Source organism: Monodon monoceros, unplaced genomic scaffold, assembly GCF_005190385.1.
Source record: "Monodon monoceros isolate NGI ecotype Baffin Bay Population unplaced genomic scaffold, NGI_Narwhal_1 Super_Scaffold_3, whole genome shotgun sequence".
Taxonomy (NCBI): domain Eukaryota; kingdom Metazoa; phylum Chordata; class Mammalia; order Artiodactyla; family Monodontidae; genus Monodon; species Monodon monoceros.
In genome coordinates, this window is record NW_021703780.1 from 61,566,883 (window position 1) to 61,583,839 (window position 16,957).

At 46.9% G+C, this 16,957-nt stretch overlaps 1 protein-coding gene across 9 annotated transcripts in view; it reads right to left on the minus strand.

Moving 5' to 3' along the window:
• Positions 1-16,957, minus strand: part of FYCO1 (FYVE and coiled-coil domain containing 1) — a 92,691-nt gene that overhangs the window by 60,101 nt on the left and 15,633 nt on the right. For all 9 annotated transcript variants that reach the window (XM_029242011.1, XM_029242008.1, XM_029242009.1 and 6 more), the window contains exons 2-5: positions 13,402-13,544; positions 10,310-10,416; positions 8,564-8,689; positions 4,613-4,719 (exon numbers count right to left, since the gene is read on the minus strand). In XM_029242011.1, the coding sequence (XP_029097844.1) occupies positions 4,613-4,719; positions 8,564-8,689; positions 10,310-10,416; positions 13,402-13,456 (395 nt within the window). In that variant the 5' untranslated portion in view covers positions 13,457-13,544. The remainder of the gene's footprint in view (positions 1-4,612; positions 4,720-8,563; positions 8,690-10,309; positions 10,417-13,401; positions 13,545-16,957) is intronic.

Genomic DNA, 16,957 nt, shown 5'->3' on the forward strand with positions numbered 1-16,957 from the left:
GAACCAGCTTTTACTTTTAGTGATCTTTGCTATTGTTTTCTTTGTTTCTATTTCACTTATTTCTGCTCTGATCTTTATGATTTCCTTCCTTCTACTGACTTTGGGTTTTCTTTGTTCTTCTTTCTCTGGCTGTTTTAAGTGTAGGGTTAGATTGTTTATTTGAGATTTTTCTTGTTTCTTGAGGTGACATTGTATTGCTATAAACTTCCCTCTTAGAACGGCTTTTGCTGCATCCCATAGGTTTTGGGTCATTGTGTTTTCATTGTCATTTGTTTCTATGTATTTTTAAATTTCTTCTTTGACTTCTTCAGTGATCTCTTGGATATTTAGCACCGCACTGTTCAGCCTCCATGTATTTGTGTTTTTTACAGTTTTTTTTCCTGTAATTCACTTCCAATCTCATAGCATTGTGGTCAGAAAAGATGCTTGACATGATTTCAATTTTCTTAAATTTTCTGAGGCTCCATTTCTGACCCAAGATGTGATCTATCCTGGAGAATGTTCCATGTGCACTTGAGAAGAAAGTGTATTCTGCCACTTTTGGGTGGAATGTTCTATAAATATCAATTAGATCTATCTGGTCTATTATGTCATTTAAAGCTTATGTCTCCTTATTTATTTTCTGTCTGGATGATCTGTCCATTGGTGGAAGTGGGGTGTTAAAGCCCCCTACTATTATCGTGCTACTGTTGATTTCTCCTTTCATGGTTTTTAGCATTTGCCTTATGTATTGAGGTGCTCCTATGTTGGGTGCATAAACATTTATAATTGTCATATCTTCTTGGATTGATCCCTTGATCATTATGTTGTGTCCTTCCTTGTCTCTTGTAACATTCTTTATTTTAAAGTCTATTTTATCTGATATGAGTATTGCTACTCCAGCTTTCTTTTGATTTCCATCTAGATGGAATATCTTTTTCCATCCCTTCACTTTCAGTCTGTAAGTCTCCCTAGGTCTGAAGTGGGTCTCTTGTAAACAGCATATATATGGGTCTTGTTTTTGAATCCATTCAGCCAGTCTGTGTCTTTTGGTTGGGGCATTTAGTCCATCTACATTCAAGGTCATTATCGATATGTATGTGCCTATTACCATTTTCTTAATTTTTTTTTTTTTGCGGTACGTGACCCTCTCACTGTTGTGGCCTCTCCCGTTGTGGAGTACAGGTTCCAGACGCGCAGGCTCAGCAGCCACGGCTCACGGGCCTAGCCGCTCCACAGCATGTGGGATCTTCCCAGACCAGGGCACGAACCCGTGTCCCCTGCATCAGCAGGCGGACTCTCAACCACTGCGCCACCAGGGAAGCCCCTGGGTTTGTTTTTGTGGGCCTTTTTCTTCTCTTGTGTTTCCCCGCTTAGAGGAGTTTCTTTACCATTTGTTGTAAAGCTGGTTTGGTGGTGCTGAATTCTCTTAGCTTTTGCTTGTCTGAAAAGCTTTTGACTTTGGCATTGAATCTGAATGTGATCCTTGCTGGGTAGAGTACTGTTGGTTGTAGGTTTTTCTCTTTCATCACTTTAAGTATATCCTGCCACTCTCTTCTGGCTTGCAGAGTTTCTGCTGTAAAATCAGCTAATAACCTTATGGGGATTCCTTTGTATGTTATTTTTTGTTTTTCCCTTGCTGCTTTTAACATTTTTTATTTGAAGTTCATTTTTGTTAGTTTGATTAATATGTGTCTTGGTGTGTTTTTCCTAGGGTTTATCCTGTATGGGACTCTGTGCTTCCTGGACTTGGGTGACTATTTCCTTTCCCATGTTAGGGAAGTTTTCAACTATAATCTCTTCAAATATTTTCTCAGACCCTTTTTCTCTTCTTCTTCTTGGACCCCTATTATTTGAATGTTGGTGCGTTTAGTGTTGTCCCAGAGGTCTCTGAGATTGTCTTCAATTCTTTTCATTCTTTTTTCTTTATTCTGCTCCTCGGCAATTATTTCCACCATTTTGTCTTTCAGCTCACTTATTCATTCTTGTGCCTCAGTTATTCTGTTATTGATTCCTTCTAGTGTAATTCAGTTATTGTGTTGTTCATCTCTGTTTGTTCGTTCTTTATTTCTTCTAGATCTTTGTTAAACACTTCTTGTATTTTCTCAATCCATGCCTCCATTCTATTTCCGAGATTCTGGATCATCTCTACTCTCGTTACTCTGAATTCTTTTTCAGGTAGATTGCCTGTTTCCTCTTCATTTATTTAGTCTTGTAGGTTTTTGCCTTGCTCCTTCATTTGTGACATATTTTTTTGCCATCTCATTTTTTTTTTTAATGAGTGGCATCGTGCTCCTGTCTTACTGGTTGTTTGGCCTGAAGCTTCTAACACTAGGGTTTGTAGGCTATTGGGTAGAGCTGGGTCTTGGTGCTGAGATGAGGAGCTCCGTGAGACCTCACTCCAAAGAATATTCCCTGGGGTCTGAGGTTCTGTTAGTCCAGTGGTTCAGACTTGGAGCTCCCACTGCAGGAGCTTTGGCCCAACCCCGGGCTCGTGAACCAAGATCCCGCAAGCTGCCTGGGGCAGCAGGAAAAGAAAGAAACATACAACAATAGCAAAGTAAAAAATAAAATTAGACTAGGAAGCTAACAGATATATTAGGAAAAATATAAAAATAAAAATATAGATGAATCAACAACCGTAAGGTACATTAGTACCACAATAGTAAAAAAGAGAAGGGAAAAGAAAAAAATAAACAAATAAAAATTTAAAACGGGGGGGAAAAGGCCTTGCCTGTGGAGGGTGGGGCCTAAGCAAGGGTGAGGTTTGGGTGGTGGGCGGGGCCAATGCTCAGGACCCACAGGGCTGGAAAACACCCTGGGGGCTGTTGGGGTGCAGCTTAGGCTCAAGGAACAGAAGGGGCCCAGGCATGCTCCCCACCCCTGGTCTCAGATGGCAGGGGACCTACCTGGGAGCCCAGCGGGCTTCTTGGACGCCCAGCGGTCTTCCTGGACTCAAGTTGGCAGGGCAAATGCCCTCTGCTCCTCCTGGGTGGTCCCTCCCGCCTGCCTCTCCTGATCTCCCCGGCCTCAGGGGCACTGATCCTGTCTGGCCTCCACTTCTCCTCCCCCCTCAGTCCCCCTACTGGTTCACTCTGGGGTTTCCTCCCATCTCCTTGGGCATCAGAGTCCCCCACCAGCGGCTGGCAGGCACCCTAGTTGTGGGGAGACGCTAACTCTGTGTCTTCCCACACCACCCTCTTGACTCCGCCTCCTCATGTTCTCATATACTTTCTAATTCTTTTATATTTTTTTTGTAATTTCATTGTTGCCATTAGGATAGATAAGATTTGCATTCTTTTTCATTGATTATTATATTGTTATTTTCCTTGTTGCTATATAGACTTCCTTATTGCAATTTTATTTATTTATTTATTTGGCAGGCAAAGAGTGAGTTTATTAGCATAGGAAACTTGTGAGAGATACAAGTGGGCAAGCAAGGCAGCGCAGCAGCCCCAAGAACAGAGTAGGGTACATTTTTATAATCAAAGAAAAGGTGGGGAGGGGAGACCACCTCTTCCTCACTCTTGGGCAGCTATCATGGCTTACATAATTAGTTCCTCCTTTAACCCTATACAGTCTAACCTGGACAGTCATGGCGCTACTTAAATCGTATGTATATTAGCAAAAGGGTGGTAACATATACTAAAATATGGTAATTCAGCTCACGTTTTGGTATACCTTATTGCAATTTTAAATGATGCCTTGCTATGTCATTTAAAATAATTTGCTGTAATTTTTAAAAATAAATTCATTTATTTATTTATTATTTTTTCTTTTTGGTTGTACTGTGTCTTTGTTGCTGCATGCGGCTTTCTCTAGTTGCGGCAAGTGGAGGCTACTCTTCGTTGCGGTGCACGGGCTTCTCATTGCAGTGGCTTCTCTTGTTGTGGAGCATGGGCTCTACGCATGCAGGCTTCAGCAGTTGTGGATCGTGAGCTCTAGAGCGCAGGCTCAGTAGTTGTGGCGCACGGGCTTAGCTGCTCCACGGCACGTGGGATCTTCCAGGACAAGGGCTCGAACCCGTATCCCCTGAATTGGCAGACAGATTCTTAACCACTGTGCCACCAGGGAAGTCCTAATTTGCTGTAATTTAACAGCCTCCCATCATTGGACATTGATGGCTTCCATCCTGTGTATTGTAAGTAGCATCACCATTTTTTTAAAATTGAAGTCTAGCTGATTTACAATATTGTGTTAGTTTCAGATGTACTAACTGATCAGCAAAGTGATCTGGTTACACATATACATGTACATAGCTATATTTCTTTTTTTTTATTCTTTTCCATTATAGCTTATTAGAAGATATTGAATATAGTTCCCTGTGCTACACAGTAAATCTTTGCTTATTTTACATATGGTAGTGTGCATCTGTTAATCCCATACTCCCAATTTATTCCTCTCCCCACTTCCCCCTTTGGTAACCATAAGTTTGTTTTCTATGTCTGTGAGTCTGTTTCTGTTTCATAAATACGTTCATTCATACTGTTTTTTAGATTCCACATATAAGTGACATCATATGATATTTGTCTTTCTCTGTCTGACTTATAAGTTGTATTGTTATTATTAGTGAGGGGACTTTGGGTCATTTCTGAATGGTGTGGGGTAAAGCCCAGCACTGTCATGTATTTACCTGGTCACTTTGGTGTTCATGAAGCACTGCTGTAAGGTGTCGGCCAACCTCTGGTGCACCAAGGAGTAGCGAATAAATGCTCTTCCCTTTCCCAGAGATGTTCGGAGCTGGAAAATGCAGATAAAATAGAAATGAAGAGCTGTTAGCCTAACTCCAAATACAGGCCTCATGGATGGCTGACAAAAGCAGAAACAAAACAGGGCAGAAAATGTCACCCAATCCTACCCTACACATAACCTTCACTTATGTCCCTCAAAGAACACAAAACATTTGAGAATGTCACCCCACAGAGGGAGGCCTAAAGTGGGTGGACGTCTTGCTGGCCTCCGTCTGAGAATAATCTGTAGACTCCAGCAAATGTGTCAAGGAAGATACAGTCACAAAAGGCTCAAATATCTACTGTGGATTCTACCGGAATGTCATTCTTCCTCCTCTGCTCCATCAGAATCCCTGGGTTTAGAGTCAGAGATGAAACAGTCTGACTTAATTTGGAATATTTAGAAAACAGGTTGGAGATAAATGAAGGGCTTCTCATACCAGAAGTACACTTGAAGAGGAAGAGATGGTCTCAGTTTAGCTAATGCCTGGGCTTATTTTTGAAGTTTTGGGAGAAGAGATGCAGGGGAAGAGGCCTAAGGGGCTTGGCTGGAGCCCATGTGGAAGGGGGAAGAGAGAGGAGGGCAAAAGGCAGAGGAGTGTTGGGGGACCTGTGACGGATGTATAACTGCCTCCTCTGTGTCCTCGTGGAACCACCACTAAAATCCACATATCTGTCAACGCTTTCCTGGTTGGATTTATTTTCAGCTATACCAACTCACTGCATTTAGTCAGAAGGTGCCCGGGGGGTGAGGGCAGGGGTGTTTCTAGGTGGCACAGTTACACTGAAGTAATGAAAAATGGGTGTGGTTCTGTTTCAGGAAGTCTGAGGTGGACGGAGGGTCCAGGTGCAGGCCTGTCTTCAAAACCTCTCCCCACAGTGCCAAAACATGGCTTCTAAAGAGGTTTCTGGAAGCTTGTTGTGATGGTGGTGGGGTATGCTGGTCACAGACTCTGGCCCTAGTTGCCAGGATGGACCATGGGCCATGTAGATCTGATCAAATTAGGATTCATGCTCCCAATGTTTCAGCCCCAGAAGCTCAAGATAAGTAGGCAGGAACTCAAAATCTCTCAACCTACCACGTGCACCTGTTCTGTCAGGGGCTGGCTCTGAGCAGGGTAAGCTAAGACCCATTCCCTCCTCACCTCTTCAAAGGTCAGAAATGTTTAACTTGGTGGCTGGGGGAAGGGACGGTAGTGGTTTGACCAAAAGATGGTCCTAATCCTCCATCCTATTAAGAAGCCAGCCATGGTGCTGGAATGAGACAGGAAACATGAGGTATGACCTCAAGCACTGGCACATTCATGATGCTATAAACATCCCGGTAACCAGCACCTTTTAGCTCAGAGCTATATGCCTTCTCATTGCTGACTCGAGGAAATGATACCACAATATGAAGTAGGTTTAAAAAATAAGAAGGTGTGAAACCTCCTAAGACATTTATGTAAGAGGCTGTAAGACATTTTTTCCATGTGAGTTTTGTGGGTTTGGGGTATAGCCAGGAGGTCTGGAAATGAAGGTGGGCAGCAGCCTGACGTGGCTTTATAAAAACCACCATGGCACGTCCGTGGGGAGTGTATCAAGACAGGTGCCTAGGGGAGAATCTTGATGACATCCCTATGTCCAAATGCTTTTCCACTGATAAGTGAGGTGAGAACAAAGTGTTCAGTGGTGATAACCAGGAGACCCAGGCAGCCGAGAACAGCTGAGCAAGGCATCCTGAAGTGAAGTGTGTTGGTCATACAAATGCACACCCACACATAGGCCCTGCAGAATCTAAAAAGAACCCCACATAACAGCCCATGTCTGTAAGCTCCCAAGGGAAGGGCTTGTCTTTTTGTTTTTATCTATTTTTGGCTGTGATGGGTCTTGGTTGCTGTGCGCGGGCTTTCTCTAGTCGAGGAGAGCGGGGGCTACTCTTCTTTGTGGTGCGTGGGCTTCTCATTGTGGTGGCTTCTCTTGTTGCGGAGCATGGGCTCTAGGCATGAGGGCTTCAGTAGTTGTGGCGCACAGGCTCAGCTGCTCCACGGCATGCGGGATCTTCTCAGACCAGGGCTCGAACCCATGTCCGCTGCAGTGGCAGGCGGATCCTTAACCACTGCACCACCAGGGATGTCCCGGGGCTTCTCCTTATTAATAAAATGGCCATTGTAACAGCATTTAGAACATTTAATTTTTTGAAGGCAAAGAGTTGAGGCTACATTTTAAATCAGGCCTATTAACTGAATTCATTATATATGTAAAAGGAGCTATTTTAAAAGGTCTTTTTAGGGACTTCCCTGGTGGCGCAGTGGTTAAGAATCCACCTGTCAATGCAGGGGAGACGGGTTCGAGCCCTGGTCCAGGAAGACCCCACATGCCGTGGAGCAAGTAAGCCCGTGCGCCACAACTACTGAGCCTGTGCTCTAGAGCCTGCCAGCCACAACTACTGAGCCCACGTGCCGCAACTACTGAAGCCCACACGCCTAGAGCCCATGCTCTGCAACAAGAGAAGCCAACACAATGAGAAGCTCATGCACTGCAACGAAGAGTAGTCCCCGCTTGCCGCAAATAGAGAAACCCGCGCACAGCAAAGAAGACCCAACAGAGCCAAAAATAAAATAAATAAATTTATTATTTTTTTTAAAAAAGGTCTTTTTAAACATCCTTTGGGGAAGGGAACAGTAATAGTTCCCTTATACTGCAAATGAATATACTGCATAGCCTTGTTGGGTTTTTTTGTTTTTGAACTTTTTGAGATCATGGGTCCACTTTCATCATCCACTTTCTTAATTTTTGTTAGCATCTAATCAGAACTCATTGCACTATACCGAGAAGTGATACAACACTTAATCATGAACCTCAGTGTCCCACCAGGCAAGATCTCACAGGACGTATCTGTGCTACCTGGACATTAAACCAACTCCTCTGAGCCAGGATCTTTCCTCATTGTCTCAGCTGTCAGAAGGTACAGCTGGTGGAAAATGCCCAACCCTCAGTGTCCACGTGTCTAACACTATCATTCGCTATAAGGAGAAACCCACCTGGCTCCAGCTGGCACGGCCAGGAGTTCTTCCCAGAGAACCTGACCCTGTGGCCTTTGCGGAAAGCTGGCCAAGGAGCATGTCTGCCGATTTCAAATGGACCTTAGACTTATTCATGAGATACTGGAAAGAAAGATGAAATATACAAACCCTTTAGGCCTCCTGCCTCAAATCTAGGGGATTACTTGCTCCTTAATGTGCAAAGTTCTTCACTCCCAGATGGACTAGGCTGGTGTGTGTGTGTGTGTGTGTGAGAGAGAGAGACAGAGACAGAGACAGAGAGACAGAGAGACAGAGTATGCGTGTTGTTGATCTGGAGTTTTGTAAAACAGCAAAGCCATGGCATTCTGCTCTTGAGGGACTCAGAACTTAACGTGGGAAGCTGCTTAGTTGTCTCTCAAGATCCCACATCACTCTCTTCATTTTAAATCCAAGTTTCCTGGGCAAATCATAGGGAAAGTAGCCTAGCAAACTCTAAGAATTTTACCTAAGAAACCGATTCTTTTAAAAAAGGTAAAGGTGTCCTAGGCTGTACACCTCTCGGGGGCACCATGAGCAGACCACAATGTGAGCAGCCCACCCTGTTAGGTTACATTTGGGTTGGGGTCTAATACAGTCAGGACTGAGCCACTCCTCGGCTTGGTAAACGCTCGCCTAGGTGGCTTCCCGGAGCTCGCAGTGGGCACTGCATATACCTGGACTGGATTTCTTTACTTCCTTCCTACACGTAAACCCTCACTTCCTCACTTGGCTGTTTGCAGCAAAGGTCTCTGCGAGAGAGGTTTAAGGCAGGCAAGGGAAAGAGGTGAGGTCCCTGGCTGCTCTGCTTACCTCTGAAATAGACTTGACGAATCGGATCCCGTCATTGGCTCCTTTCACCTTGGCCAGGCAGGCACAGAAGTAATCCCAGTAGTCCTTCTTGTTGCCCAGGAGGGTGGCCTTCTCTTTCTGATCAAACTGGGCAGGGAAAGGAGGGTGAGGACGTCCAAACCCACTGCTATTTATCCCACCATTTAAACGATGAATAATGACAGCTTCTTAGTTGCCTGGCACTGGGCAAGGCCCTTTATTGGCATTATTTTTATTTACTGGTGAATGAGGGGGTTTTCGCCCTCAATTTACAGGTGAGGAAACTGAGGCTAGGAGAGGTTAAGTAACTAGCTCAAGGTCATACAACTAGTGAGGTTCAGGAATAACAGGCGCCCAAAGGGACCTCTGTGCATAGAGTTGCGTGGAAGACACCAAAGGTGCTATTAAGACATGGTAAAGAAACTCAAATGAAAAGTTTTAAGGGTAACATGAAGAGTGTTAACGATGTCTTGACATAGGGAAATGTGTTAGTGACATTTTATCCGTTACTCAACTCAAGTTTCAATACTGTTTTAATATACATAGAATAAATCCAAATAAATGTCAGCCATGAGCCATTTCAAATCCAAAACCAAAATGGGCTGAAAAAAAAAAGCGCCCTATTAATACTTTCATAATGTAAAACAAGAGAATCAGTTGAAAAGGCATGTGACCAAAAAAGAGGGGATATATGTATACATACAGCTGATTCACTTTGCTGTACAGCAGAAACTAACACAACATTGTAAAGTAACTATACTCCAATAAAAATTAAAGAAAAAAAAAAAAGGCACGTGAAATGTGAGCCTTCAATACACTGAGACACCTCCTCCAGTGGGCTCTCATCCTATACACGTTGGTGGGAGGTGACATTGCAAATTTATGGTGTTCAAAATGATAGAGGATATCTTCCTATAATGTAATGTTCTATAGCATTTTTTTTGATTATAAAAGATTTGCATACATTGTTAGGACAACTGGATAAAACAAAAAAAAAAAAGAAAAGAAAAAATTATAATGCCTACACCATCACCCTAAGATAACTTCTGTTATCATATTGGTCCATTTCCATCCTGCCTATTGTAGTTGCCTGTATTTTTCCACATCTGCAGAGTTCTCTAGATCTGTGCTTCTTGAACCAAGCAGATATAAGCATTACACTGTAAACATGTTAAAAGAAAACTTCCTGAGCTGACCTCAGAGATCCTGATTCAGCACGTCAAGGTGGGAACCAAGAATGCACTTCTAACCGGTTCCCAGGTGATGCCGATGCTGCTGGTCTATGGACCACACTTTGAGGAGCGAGGCTCTAAAACAGGGGCCTCTGGATAATCTTCAGAGGGTCCGCACACTCCTAGAAAATGTGTGATTGCGTGTGTATGCATGTGTTTGGGGAGAGATTCCATAGCTTTCACCGGACTGCCAAAGGGGTACGTGACTCCCCCAAAGTTAAGATCCCTGCTAACAGAGAGACCTTGTGACCTGCATTAAGATGACCTAAATCTCTGAAGAATGTTCTCGATTCCCAAAACCATCCTGAGGGGCAACATTCTGATTCCCCAGAGGATCACACTTGGAGGCTGGGGACGGCTCTGACCTTCAGTCTAACCAGGAGGGCTCAACGGCTGCACTGAGCTTTCAGAGCTGCATCCTGAATGTTGATGAAGAAGCCAAGAGGGAGACAAGAGACAATAGAGCAGAAATCAACACATGACAGGAGTCACTTACTTGAAGGAGATACTCAAGTTTATATGAAAACTTATGCAAGCTGGTGCTGTCATCTGTGACGGGTTCCCCTGCTTCCTTAAATTCTCTGCTTAGTTCTGTCACAGCATCTTTAAGACAACAAACAGGAGCATGTCACCAGATGGAGACTGGCCTCAGAGAGAGCAGCGGGATGGCCCCAGGGAGCAGCAGGCCTGAGTGGCCCATGACGGCAAAGCACCGTGCACACGTGGAGCACTACATAAACATCCATGGGCGGGAACTCCAAGTCAGAAGGCGCTAGGATGTCCTGAGACCCAAAGGTACTTCACAACAGCTCACTGACTGGGCACATTTCTTGGTCATCCCTGTAGGCCCACCATGTAGGCCTTATCATTTGCGAGTAGTATTTCGTCAAAAATGTCTGCTGTGTGGATAAATCATACAGCAGTCCCCTAATACTGACTTCCTGAGAGCTTTCTCCTCTACTCCAGCCATGTTTCTTGCTCTTCACTGTAACCCCACTGCTCGGTACAGTTAAGTCCAGGTTTCCAGAGGACCCAGAATATGCAGAGGTCATGACGACAATGCCAAGAATGACACCACCACCTGCTTCTGTTAACTGAGTACTGGCTAGGCACCAGGCCTCTGCATGTTCTTCTCATTCAACAGAGCATTGCGAGGCAGGAATTGCTTTATTTCAACAAATCTAAGACGCAACTGATTTTAAGATGATCCCAAATCCAGAGCTGTTAAAATGTGAAAAAAACGTAAATGCACGGTAGAATTGACGAAGGCTGGCATTATCATCCCCACTTTACAGACAAGGAACTCACGGAGGGGTCAGAGCCAAAGATCACGGGTGGCAAACAGCGGAGATGAAATGAGAACGCTGGTTTTCTCAGGGGCTCTCTGACCCCAGAGCTCACCTCTTAACTTCTAAGACGATTTACCTCCCAGTGTAGAAAAAGAGGAAAAACCCCTTGACTCTCACGCACAGCCCTGCCGTGGGACAGAGGGACTGTCAGAAGTTGCATTTGGTTTAGACACTGAGAAAAATGTCCCCGGCCGAGATGGCTGGGACATGCTGCACAAAGCTACCTCCTCTGACAATTCTTGAAAGAAAAGGAACCCCTAGCCACTGCTCTCAAACACCACGGTTAGAAAGCAGACCTGCCAGGACTGAAGCTGAGCCTGAGCTGCTAAAAGTTAATCAACACTGACCCCTCAAGCAAAGGTCAGCAAATGGCAAAGACATGTTCTTGGGACTGAGTCTCACAACAAGTGACTGTGGTCTGGTGTGTCCTACTAGAAGTGTCTGCTGTGGCGGCACTGACAGCCGGCAGCCAGGGACCAGGAAAGACACACAGCCTTCCTCCCCCACCCTCAGGCTGGGGTAAAGCTCATAACCTGACCTGGCAACTCCTGAAATTTTGAAAGGAGCAGCCTTGGACGTGGAATATGAAATTTCCAGCTCTAATCTCTGATAATTACCAACAGATGAAAAGAAAGGGTCTTGAGAAAGTGTGGTGCCTTTTAAAAATTCCCACCAAAGTGCTCTGAGGGCTGGGTATAGGACATTGAGATGGCCTTGGGATGTGGGGCATGACAGACGAGGACAGCACATGGGGTGGGAAAGGGCAACTGAACAAATTCTGATGCCTGTCCTCCTCCCTGGATCAGGAGCTCTGCCATGGGCTCCTCTCTTCCCTCCAATAAGGACCTCTGGGTCCCAGAGTCATCCTTGAGAACCAGAGACTAAAACAGAGAGAAGATGGCTTACTTTGTGGAGAAACCTCTGAAGACCAGGGGCAAACTCAGATTTGCAGGGACTGTCATTTTACTTTCTGTGTGTATGTGTGTGCATGTGTGTGTGTGTGTATATAGATTTAAAAAGAAAAAAGCCATCTCCCACATTTTAGCTGGATGTAGACTGGTGTGGTTAAGAGCACAGACCCTGGCACCAGGTGTGTGTGCAAACCCAGGCTCTGCCTGACTGGATGTGTGACCGTAGGCAAGTCACTTAACCTCTCTGTGCCTGTTTCCACATCTGCAAAATGGGAATAATAATGGTCCCTGCCTCACAGGACCAAACGTGAGGACTCAATGAGCTATTATTATCTGTGAGACTCGTGCCTGGCACACATGAAATGCCATGAAGGCCCAAAATACTACATAAACAGGAGATACGCCTGAGAAAGTGATTTTTATCTCATCGATATTTGCCTTCACAATGAAGACTGTTGTGGCCTCCACTAGCCTGGGTATGAGAGACTGCAAGTCGGTTATCACTGTGTCTGAGCAGTTAGGAACCTGCGCCTTGAGTCTGTCAGGAGAGTGTCACTGGGGTCCCCATGACACGGAGGAAGGAGTCAGCTTCAGACTGTGTTGTAGCAAATGTGCTGGTGCTCCAGAGAGGCTTACAAGACCTGCCCTGGTGATCCATGAGGGACGGAAAACTTGCCAAAATTCTCCCCTTGGGACGTCACCTGAAAGGGTGAACCTGGGCCCTGGACTCCACAGCCAGTACAGCACACAGCGGGTTCCTCCCGAGCCTGCTCTCTGCACACGCACCCCCACCTGCCTTGCCTTTGTCCAGTGAGCCAAGGCCCACAAGTCTCTCTCATTGGGCAACGTTGAACTCAGGGAAGTCTGGGAGGCAGCAGGCCCAGAACTGGAGTGAGTCCCACCCGGAACCAGGTGGAAGAGCAAAACAAGCAAGATGGGTGTCTCGTCTTCCTGCTTAGAAGGAGGCAGAATATCTCTGCAAATGAGCCAATTCCGCCGTCTCCCAGAGACTCACAATTCAAAGACTTAACGGGTGGTTTGAAAACACAAACACACACACACAGAAATCAGACCCAGACCCAGAAAGAGGTATTTGATTTTGTTTACAAAGTGCCTTTACAGTGCCTGAGAGGAGGGCCAGGCAAGGTCTCCCAGCCTTAACAGGGCGGACATCTGAGCCCCAAATATTTCAATATGATGTGTCCCGAGGGCTCTGATTACTCTCGGTGTAAACACAGATCACAGGGCTAATTTCAGCTGGCAACAGCAAAAGCACAGTCACAGCTCTCTCAACACCAAGCTCGGTGTGCCCTGCAGCCAAGCCGTACCTTGCAAATCGTGGATGGTTCTCTGCAGCTGGCTCTCCACGCTGGTGGACGCCATGGTAACCGTGACCGTCAGGGGCCGCCTTTCCCGGCTGTGGGCCTCCTGCCTGGGGCCGCTCAGCAGTGGTCAGACTCCGAGGTGGCACCTGCACAGGAAGGAGGCCGTGGAGGAGGCGGTCACAGACACAATTTAAAGACAGTAGTAGAGGCACACTGCTCTGGGCACAAAGTCGCCCCATCTGGGCATCTTCCCTCAATGGGAAGGGCTTGACCTTTCTGTGTGGCCCTTGCTCTGTGGGCATTCTCTGATACACTTATGTTCAGACACAGGGACCTGGTTGGGAGCTTCAAAAGAAACAAGATCAACTAAATAGCATGACCTATTCTTTCTGAGCTCCGCTCCTAGTCTGCCCTTAGGCAGGCCTGCCGCACTTTCCACCTTTAAAAACGCTTCCCAGTGGCTCCCCCCATCCCCCTACACCAAGGCCAGAACTAGTCCAAGCCCGCTCACTGACCTGCTAAGCCTAAGGTGCCACCACACCAAATCTGCCGTCTCCTCCAGGCCGCCCCCCCCCCCCAGGCAGCGGTGGAGGCCCGAGGCTGAGGACACATACCCTAAGGGCTTCCGGACCCAGGAGAGCCTGGCTTGCCTCTCAGGGAGGTCTGCAGCCTCCAGCCACCAGAGTCCTGCTCAGCTTGGGAGGGCAGACACCAGGGGCCGTCAGGGGCCTGCGCAGCCCTCAGGACCAGTCAAGGGCAGTCTCTATTTTAAGCTCGGTTACAGCTCTCTCACGGCTGGTGAGTCCCGAGTTACCATCGCTACTTGGGCAGCTGCTGAAGTGATTTAAGGACACAGGGGTGGCTGGAGACCAACAAAGAGGAGGAGATACGAGCAGCATCGGAAGGAGGTCTGGACACGCACTTGGACACCACCATATTCTCCTTTCAGAACCTCTGACCCTTTCCTTAGATGTCCGCTGCAAAGGCATAACATTTGCTGGCAAAAGCAGTTGGCAAGACTAGAGGTGGCCTTAGTAGCCACCCCTAGACGAGGGCCTGCTGTGCACTGGGCCTGTTAGGTGCTTTACACACACACTCATTTTAATTCTCAGCAGCACCCTGGGAGATAGATAGCGTACAAGGGAGAAACTGGCATACAGAGAAGCTGTGTAACTTGTCTAAGGCCCCGGGCCAGTAGGGAAGGGAATCGTAATGTGAACTCTGGTCAGTCTGAATTCAACCCCTTTGGCTCTACAATGGAGCCACTGTCACTACAGCAAATGTCAACCACTTCCACTGGCTTCTAGGAACTGCCCTGAACTCCAGCGCCTCTCAAATGTGCCACCACCTTGAGTGTTTCAAACATGAACTGGTCCTCACTCTCCCACCACGCTCTTTGCCTTACTGCTCTAGGAGACAAGGCAAGAAGATCCAGGGGGAGAAATGGTCGTCAACCTCAAGTTCCTCCAAATATTTACACAAGCATTCCAGGTCAGCCTGAGGCCTGGGGAGGGCCTGTCAAGGCGCAGATATGCCAAGGCCTGTTTTTAACTCACAAGCCAGTGCAGCTGTGAGTCAGTGAAAACAAGGCCCAAAGAGGGCTTCTCCAGCCTAGGAGGAACTAGACAGGTACATACCTGTACCACGCTCCCAGTAATTCGTGACATGGAGCGCCAGAGAGTCAGGGCATCCACAAAGACTCCGCCCAAGTCCCTAGCAAGTGCTGGCACCTGCCATCACAGACACCAAACCGAGGGTGGGTGTGATTTACCAGAAGCCAGCCTGCCCATCCCTGGGCGGCTCTCTAGGTCAGCTGCTGAACACAGAGCCTGAGCAGGGACCAGCCAGGGCCCTAGACAGCAGGAGCCCAGGATGGGCCAGACTTCTGCAGGGGCTCTGCTGCCTGGGCAGACACTTGGCTCCTCCCCCAGCGAGGAGGAGAGGACCAAGGATCATCACTGTCAATGCACAGCTGTCCCGGCACCACACTGTCAAGTGCAGCCTGGGGATACTGGGGCAACAAGGCACCATCCAGCCCTGGAGGAGCTCGACTGTGCATCAAGAAGACAGACAGAAAAGCATCCAGATATGCGGATATGGCAGAAGAGGTCCATGCAGAGACATGAATAAAAAGTTATGGGTATTCAGCAAAGAGAGGGAATGAACCAGGGATACACACAACAAATGATGTTTGCCGAGTGAAAGAAGCCAGACTGAAAAGCTACCTACTTTATGATTCCATCTGCATCCTGTTCTTACAAAGGCAAAACACCAGGGGGGAAATCAGATCCATGGGTGCCAGGAGCTGAGCGGGAAGCGAGGGTTTGACTACAAGAGAGTATGCAGAAATTTTGGTGGGCAACTCTACTCTGTGTCGTGATTATGGTGTTGGTTACATGACTGTATATATTTGATGAACATATATTTGTCAAAACTCACATGCTGTACATCTTATCTCAGCAAACAAAAGAGCAGCATCGGTATGAATTTAGCAAGATGCAATGGGACCTGAGGAAGGGAACTTTCATTCTGCTGGGGGAAGGGAGAGGATGGTGGACACTCTCAGTAATGGCAACTGAGGTGGGTGATGAACAGGAGGTCATTGAAGAGACCTGAGGAGGAAAGGGCGCCAGGGTGGAGGGTACAGCAGGTGTAGAGGCTGTTTCTCTACCTGCATTCCCCTTATTTGACTATGGTCACCAGAGAGCTTTGTACCTTCGGGAAGAAATAATCTTGTAAGAAGATAACCTATACCCCATGAGTCCACTGGGTCTCTGTGTATACTTACTTAAAACTAGGCTGAGACTCGCAAATGACAGAGAGGGCGGAGCCTGGAAAGGAAGCACTAACGACAACAGATTCTTAGTCATCCAGGCTCTGGCTGGGACAACACATGAACTATACGACCAGCTGGATTTCCTAAAAAACCAGCCCTCTTTGGAGCCTGGCACAAGGGCAATAGTGTCTGTAAACCAAACTGGCACGTTGGAATGACGAGCCTGAACAGATAGAAACATGCTCCTTCAAGACTTCTTGGCACTTTGGTGAAGCCGCAAGTGTCAGCCCGAGCCCAGGAGGCCTTCTCCGCCTGAGCCTCGGAGTGCCTCCCTCCGCTGAGGCCAAGCTCCCAGGTCACAGGGTGAGCTGTGCCCAACCACTGATGACACAAGTTGATTTTCCAAAGACCCTCTGCCTCACCACCGAGATAATGAGCCCTGAGAAACCGCTGCTGGGCCTGTAGGTCACAGTGACCCACCACAGCTGTGGGTCACCACCTCACAGGTTTTCAGGAAGCAAATGGTCACCACAGGAATGCTATTTTCATGCACTTGAAAGAATGACTCTTCGCATTCTGGCCTCCCTTTTCCTGGCCCTGAGGTTATTATTAAACTTCAAAAGACACAGAATGGGGCACAGTCTCTCTCCACTCCTTGGTCAACTTCCTTGTGTCTCTAGATAAGCTTGCCCTTTGGTTTAGGGATGAGATATTTTTTACTCACAACACTTCTGACACCAAATGTGTGGCTTTTTCCCCCACACCGATATCCAGTTGACACTA